At 44.0% G+C, this 7,999-nt stretch overlaps 1 protein-coding gene across 2 annotated transcripts; it reads left to right on the top strand.

Moving 5' to 3' along the window:
- The first annotated feature begins 999 nt into the window (after window positions 1-999).
- LOC120673811 (piRNA biogenesis protein EXD1-like) lies at window positions 1,000-6,860 on the top strand. 2 transcript variants are annotated; one of them, XM_039954822.1, is made up of 10 exons: window positions 1,000-1,170; window positions 2,122-2,282; window positions 2,624-2,755; window positions 2,856-2,906; window positions 3,160-3,253; window positions 4,326-4,372; window positions 4,517-4,733; window positions 5,240-5,369; window positions 5,464-5,503; window positions 6,629-6,860. In XM_039954822.1, exons 1-10 carry the CDS (start codon window positions 1,113-1,115, stop codon window positions 6,668-6,670), a joined length of 972 nt encoding a protein of 323 aa, XP_039810756.1. In that variant the 5' UTR covers window positions 1,000-1,112; the 3' UTR covers window positions 6,671-6,860. The 2 variants fall into 2 exon arrangements, with proteins under 2 accessions (XP_039810756.1, XP_039810755.1); XM_039954821.1 differs by having other exon boundaries at window positions 1,001-1,170; window positions 5,464-5,506; window positions 6,630-6,860.
- Window positions 6,861-7,999: the final 1,139 nt, after the last annotated feature.

Raw genomic sequence — 7,999 nt, 5'->3', positions numbered from 1 at the left:
GCAAACGATCGTCAAAATGATCAGCACAGTGAATCCCTGGACGAACCGGTCTGACCAGTCTGGAGCAGAGAACTGCGCGGACCTTGAAACACGAGCTCAGGAGGGACCCGTCGGAGCTCGTGCAACTAGGATTGCTCTGAGGTCGGCAAGGCTACTCAGAACGTCTTCGCGTCGCCGGGACATGAGAAGAACAACAATTAGGGTTTAGAAAAGGTTAGTATTTGAGAGAACAAAAAGTAATGTAGATTGATTTAATTCGATTGGGAATATTTCAATCGGCCTTAATCTTTATATTTAGGCCGGAGAAGTCGTACCTAATCGGACTAGAACTGGATGGTCCGACCGGTCAGACCGGTCGGCCTCTGAGTCTGCCAAATTTAACTGTCAACACCCTCCCTGCGTGAACAGAAGTTAGGGTGTTTGTGTTGATATCCGTAAGCTGCCTCACATCTCTACTGAAATATGGTTAAGATGAGATCAACAATTTGATGACTACACTTTAGACAAGATTTGTTGGCGTGCCTAACTTTTAGATTGGTATGTTGTGGGTAGAAACAAATTAGCAACCAGATCACCACCAATGGCCCCACCTGTTTAGTCCGGACTCCGGACTACTGAGCTTCAACTAGAGTCCGAATGTCCGATTAGCACGATCATGTGCAGCCACTTGAAGTGCAATTCACGCCGAACAAAAATACTCTTAAAGTATTTTTTATTTTTTTTCTTTTGAGCAAAGAGAGTCCTTTTTAGATGACAAACAGAAAATAAACAAATCTTCTCAGTCCGGGAGTATTTTCAGGCCGGCCCTAATAGAAAAATAGAGCCCAATACAACATCACGGATTGGGCTTCTAGCGGACCTCAGCACCACGAAAGGCCCTCCTTGCGAATAAGGCCAGCACAGAGCCCAGGCCCAGCCGACAGCCGCGGAACACGGCCGTAACCGGCGCCGCAGCACCGGCGCGGCGAGTACAGTAGTACTAGAGCCAGCAGCCAGCCTTGGCGCAGCCGCTCCCCGTGTCCGTGTGCCCTTTCCGTCCTCGTTCCTCTCCCGTCGCCGGTGCGCCCGCGCCCTGTCTCCCTCCCGCGGCGAGCGATCGGGAGGGGATCGGGATGGCCTCCCACCATTCCGAGCCCTTCGACCCTGCCCCCGCCGCCGACGCCCCCGCAGGTGCGGCGCCTGCCTCTGCCTCCTCCCTCCCCCTCTCGCTCTCGATCGTCCTGGTGCCTCGGCGCCCGAAAGCGCCGCCTCTGCTCGCGGCGGTAGGTCGTGAGGGGGTCCGGCCGCTGCGATCCTGTTGGGCCTGTGCTCCCTTGCGGTTGGAGTGGCCTCGGATTCGCGCTCGGAGTGCTGCGCCCGTGCGGCGCGAGCGCGAGCGTGCGTGTGCGTGCTCGCGACGCCGCACCATTGGCATCCGCTGCTTTTAGGGTTCTGGGAGGAGTTTGTTTTGTCCTTGTGACCTATGTTCTAGCCTCAGCGTTGCTATGCTTGTTCGAATGTTTTGTGCCGTGGTTTAATCCTAGGGTTTTAGGACTGGTAATGCTGGGATGCAGATGGTCCTGGATTGTGCTGCTAGCTGCTTTGTGCGGATTTTGCCCTATTTTGTGGAATTGCTGGGTGATTTTGAAGTGGGAAATAGTCGTAGTTCCAAGTGGAGTGATTGTGCTTGTTGAAATATGAATATTTGTGTACTTTCATGCAAATTATTTGTAGAGTTCCTAGTGCCTGATCTTGTGATTTTTTTGTTTTTGTTTCAGTTACCTGATGATAGGTGTTTGCCACTAGCCTTAATAGGTACCTTTTAGCATTGATTGCGAATCATTTGTGCAGCAGCATTGGATCTGAAATTCTGGAACAGGACGAATCTTATGATTCCATTCACATGCACCTTATCCATTTATTTGATAGTTTGGCTGTGAAATTAGTTGCATCTAGCTAGCTATGTAATTTACGGGAGGCCTCCACTAGCTAGGATTGATTACCTTGCTCACAACTCAGAACTGCTTTTGTCCACATCTTACATCGCCTTGAGCCCTTGACTTGTTGCTGCTTGTACAGATCTGCACCAATGAACCAATATTAGGTGCTTTATTATATATGATCATTTGAATCCTCTTGCAGATAACAACCCAGAATTGCCGTCCCCACCCTATCATATTGTCACCAAACCTGGTCAACTCCCAGTCGAGTTTCTTGAACCCTCAGCTGCCCAGAAGTTGGTAATCGGATTTGACTGTGAAGGTGTTGATCTCTGTCGTAATGGTGCTCTCTGTATCATGCAGGTGAGCTGAACACTCAGCAGGCATCATATTTGTATTATGGACTTCTGTTTCATGATTTTGAGATCACAAAGCTGTATACGGAAGCCATACGTTTCTTATAAATGGGCTACATTGTTGCATTGATTCTCCTAGCAATGCTGTTTCATTACCTTCAATTCAAAGTCCATGCATCCACATGTATTTCTTTTCATGCATCTAAAGATATACCTGCGGTTTCATCTAAATTCTTATATATGCTTATATTTCTCTTCTTATATATGCTTATATTTTTGTTGAGGTTGTCCTGAAGTAGCATTTTCTCTATTTCTAAGATGCTGATGCAAGTTGTCTTGATATTGCAGCTTGCATTTCCTGATGCTGTTTACTTAGTTGATGCTATTGAGGGTGGAAAAGAACTCATTGAAGCTTGTAAGCCCGCACTTGAGTCTGATCATATCACCAAAGTTATTCATGATTGTAAAAGAGACAGCGAGGTGCCTAACTATGTATTTGTGAAGCTTGCTATGTTATTTTTTAACATTTAGGAGATTTTAGACTTGACTAACAAGTTTAGAGTTTATCACTTTTTTGCAGGCGTTGTATTTTCAGTTTGGCATCAAATTGCATAATGTGATGGATACACAGGTAATCACCATATGCATTTACAACTCTAGTGATTTTCATAAGCATAGTAATTTCTCTGTACTACCCAAGCATTGTGGTTTTCTCTTCTTTGGCAACAAGCTTTAGAACTGAGCATTATCACGAATTAGGGACCGTGTACTCTGCTGAAGAACTTATGTGACCTCCCCTTTTCTAGAGAGTTCTCTGTAGTAGTAGCTAAGGTATTATGCTTATTCTTCACAAAAAAGGCTTCAATTGCACTTATTGTGTGCAGATTGCTTATTCTCTGATAGAAGAGCAGGAAGGAAAAAAGAGTCATGATGATTACATATCTTTTGTCAGCCTTCTTGCTGATTCGCGGTACTGTGGTATGTACTGAATTCTGATTCAAGCCGTCTACCTTTGCATGAATGCTAGCAGACCATTTTACATAGTTCCCTTATTATATTTACTCGCTGCAACCTTCACTTTATATTGTGAAACCTAGTCCTGATTCTTGAAGATACTTGTGTTTATGCATATGTCATATGCCATGGGAGCTATTGGAAGTGTTTGACCAAATTCTTGTTGACTTGATTTGATAGTCTGGAATTTTTATTCTAATGGTGAACTTTATGCCTTACTATATATTTAGTTGCCTAAATATGATTAGGATGCCTAGATATGATTGGTGTGTTTGGGGATACCAACCTACCCGGGTACGTTTACTGGGACCTTTGACTCAACTAGCAGGGTAAGTTGACTGGACAGCAATGACCAGAGGCAGTGAATCCAAGAGACAAAGGGAAGGAGGGTGGGTGAGGTTGAGAAGGCTCGTAGGTCTTGAGTGAGGGACATAGCCATGTGGTGTAATATGGATTAACACACAGTCACACAATTCCTACTGCTCCGCCTTCCCCTTCCTCTGTTTCCTATTTTTTTCTCTGCTCTGTTCTAGATCTAGATATAGTAGCAGCAACAGCCAACTTGAGGTGGTAGATGTAGATTATGCTAAGTTGCATTAGGTGGTAGTGCAATAATGAACTATTGGTAACAACTAGCAAGTAGCTCATGGTTGCGGCAAGAATTGAAGTCATCAAAACTAGTCAGTCCATGCCATAGAGACTAGACTACTACCCAGTTCTAGAACCATGTTTGTCAGCTTGTTAGTAACCTATGGTTAATCTTGATCTGATTGGTTTGGCTAAGTGAGCTGATATCTTTGTTGAGATGATAATTGGGTGCATGCAGCTTAGCTATAAGCATAGAACTGATATCATCTCAATCATTCTTATTTTAAAAAGTGCTGCTGCTACCAAACATCATATTTGTTTATCCTGCTTTCAGTAAACTGTATATGTTCATTCGGTGTATGATGTGGTGCATTTCATTCCTCATTATTTTCTATTTTTAGTGTTTGATTGTCCATGTGGTGTGATATTGTGGTACTGCTTTATGTAGGCATACCATATCCTGAAAAGGAAGAAGTGCGTACCCTTCTAAGGCAGGTTAGCAACCTGCTGTTTAGAACAACCAAGTTGCTGATATTGTGTTTACTTTCTATGATATTGCCTTGCCATTTGATGTTCTATTATTTCAATAATGTCTCCCCGAGGAAACCTGATAAATAACATTGTTTTAATGGATTTCAGGACCCTAACTTTTGGACAATTAGGCCCTTGTCTGATATGATGGTTCGAGCAGCCACAGATGATGTCCGCTTCCTTCTCAACATCCATGAGAAAATGATGGAGAAGCTAAGCAAAGTATCTTTATGGCGTCTGTCTGTTCGCAGTGAACTATACTGCAGGTGTTTTTGCATAAACAACAACCAGTTTGCAGATTGGCCACTTCTTCCTCCTGTCCCGGGTCAGTACATATAATAAGGTTTTCTAACCTTCTTTTCAAAATTAAGGGGCTCCCAACATAAATATATTTTACCTTTTGCTTTGAGTCTCTCAGATAAATATGAATGCATTACTGTTATTTTAATGTGGGTGTACTGTAGGTCTGTACAAAGCTGTTCACAATCCTGTTTTGAAACTGCTTGTTGTAGCTAGCAAGCCACACGACAGCAAACAGCTGTAGCAAAGGAAGCAGGCTGCTGGATCAAACCAATTTTTCATGGGTTAGCAAAACTCAGTTTGAACAGCTGTAGTTCACAGTGTAGGCTCAGACTTCTATAAACTAACTTGAAACTTTGACAAAACCTACCTTGGTCTAGATATAATCCTCACGAACATGGCATGGATTTGTTCACAAAACATTTTTCAGTTCTTTGATGAAAGATTTTCAATTTTGTCTATCAAATCGATAGAACATTTTTTGGCATTGCAGAGCATTTGTTCTGATTGATTTTCATATTTGTGAGACAGGTGACATTGAAGCTGATGTTCATGTTCCTGAAGTGGATATCCTATCAGTCTTAGATGTGCCTCCTGGGAAAATGGGACGAGTTATTGGCAGAAAGGGATCAACAATAATGTTTGTCAAAGAGTCTTGCAAGTAAATATCTTGAATCTGATTTTGTAAATGTCACATCCTCTATGCTGTTAAGCTTCATTGGTGTTCTGTCTGTTTTTTTGGTTCCTCTCTGCAGCGTTGAAATCCATATTGGTGGTGCTAAGGGACCTCCAGACAGGGTAGGTTTCCCATAGCCTTGTTTGTCACTGTTGGAGTATATTGAGCCCATGTATATAGAGGCCCATCTAGAGGCCCATGTGTAGGTATTATATATACTCACCCTTCTAGGGTTGGAGGAATATAGAAATTATTCCCGTCATTAGTCACAAATAATTTATTCATACCAGAGAGTCATGCTGGGCTTTTCTGAAATACTGATTCAGTTTCCTGTTTGAATACTGACTGCAATAGCTAGAGTTTTTTAAGAGAAATCAATTAACAAGGCATTTTCATTAATAAACTGTTAAAAATATTTTGCTCAAAGCTAAGTTCACCACAGACTCATTTCTGAATTCGAAATATCAGACATATGAAAATGGATTCGAACTGTGTGATTTTAGACAGGGAATAGTTGTAAATGATATGTAGAACTGTGTGATTCTTGACAGGGAATAGTTGTAAATGATATGTAGTTCTGCGCAAGTGTTGCTATTTTCCTTTTCTTTTGTTTTGTCCTGTGGGGACCATTCAATCTTTGTCTTCACTATCAGAATGCCTATAGTGGCAGACTTTATTGTAGCTATAATTCCTCATACGCCACTGACTTATGCAGTTATGCTTAATCCTGGATATGTTCATTGCCTGTGTCTGCTACAAGTAGCCCTTGGTCTGCATGTCATAGAAACAATTATGGCATATTTTTCAGTGATCACCATTGGGCAGATGCATATATCTTGTGGCTGAGGTGTTGTATATACCACAATAGTCTGGCCTGAACGGAGCTTAGGTCCAGATGAAAGTTTTCTATCCCCTTTGCATGCTATACAAACCTCTAAATTTCTCAGTCATGGCCTTGAATCATTCCAGCTGTATGCACCCATAAGCCAACACCTTCTTGAAAGCGATTGGTGTTAGTGTTAGAATAAGATCACGAGATCATACTAGGAGGTTCTGCCTAAGGCACAGACATCCGTACTATTTAGTTAATAAGCTTGAATCATTCTGCAGCTACTGACACTATGAGGTTCGTCCTAAGGCACACACATCCGTACTATTTAGTTAATAAGCTTGAATCATTCTGCAGCTACTGAACCAAATGAACATATTGCTTTACTGATCTTTTTATGCGTGTCCTATATGTAGGTGTTCATCATTGGACCAGTGAAGGAAGTCAGGAAGGCTGAGGCCATTCTCAGAGGCCGAATGCTGGAGTTCTAGAGATGCTACCCCTATGTGACCCAGGTTTCAACTGCTTTATCTTTTGAACACCAAAAAAGGGGGGATATACAAAAAGTGTAAGCAGCACCGTGAGTCTTGATCATCCGTGACATGAATCATTGAAACAAATAAAGGAAGTCAACTTTGCTGATGTTAGTGTTCTCCATGCTCTCATAGAATCGGTATCCTGCTAAACAATTAAGTTTCTGGCCAATCTTGGTTAACGCATCCAGATTCGGAAGTTTGTTAGATTTTCAATCTCTTAACCCTACACCTGTGCATTAAACATGGTAATGATCGCCCTAGTTGCGGCGCATTCATTTGGTCACCTGGTCCTCCGGAAGCTTAGGCAGAGTGACCACCAAAAGAAGGAACTGGAGCCGGAGGTGGAGCCTGCTGTCCTACCAGCACCGTTAGGTCCGCCGCGCAGGATTTAGCTCGGAGATCTTGCTTTGAATGCTGATAGCCACTCGGGGGCTGGGAACAATCAAGCTATGCTTAGCCTGGTTGTCCGGCTAGAGCTCATTCAAGGGGAAGAGGGGATCGGGCCCCACAGGAGATCCATCAACTTGATGCAGAGGCCAAAAATTCGGACTCGGCAACAAACTGGATGGACCCGGCACGGCGGATGGGTATGTCCCAAGGACCACCTCTTGTTTCACTGTTCCTCGTGTGATACACCGCTGACTAGTGACTATCACTTCTTACCATTGTTCCTCGTTAAGTCTCCCAGCTCCTATGGAACTCCTCTTTTTGCCATCACCTTTAGTTTCTTCTCTCACGCCTGCTTCTGATATGCTCTTTTAAGCCCTACTATCTTTACCGTGTTTTTTTAAGCTTTTCGCATTGGAATGATCTTGTTTGGGTTCACAAATCCGAGTGTATGTTTTGGAGCATCACATCACACAATATACGCCATCACAGCACAGTAGAGTAGACTGGTAAGGACTGATGAGTGATGACAAGGCACGAGTGGCGACTGCTGTCGGAACATCCGCCTATCAAAAACCCAAAAGTGACTACGATAGTAAACTTGGTGGCCGCGCAACTCCGGCCTGGAAGTGGGAAATTTCGTCTGCAAAGATTTTCCGCGTCTTGGTACTAGGATGAACGCCGCCGTGCTCTCACATCGCCGGCCGAAGCTGCGGCGCAGGCCGGCTAGCCGATCGGGATCCGCCGCCTGCCCCACGCGGCATCCACGCGCGACGGCGACCGGCGGCGTCCGACGTGTGATGAGAGGTGGCCACTGGCCAGAGGACGACCGCGACGGCCGGGGCGCGCGTTTGGCGGTTTGG

Source organism: Panicum virgatum, chromosome 5N, assembly GCF_016808335.1.
Source record: "Panicum virgatum strain AP13 chromosome 5N, P.virgatum_v5, whole genome shotgun sequence".
Taxonomy (NCBI): Eukaryota; Viridiplantae; Streptophyta; class Magnoliopsida; order Poales; family Poaceae; genus Panicum; species Panicum virgatum.
This window is presented reverse-complemented; position numbering and strand designations above follow the sequence as displayed.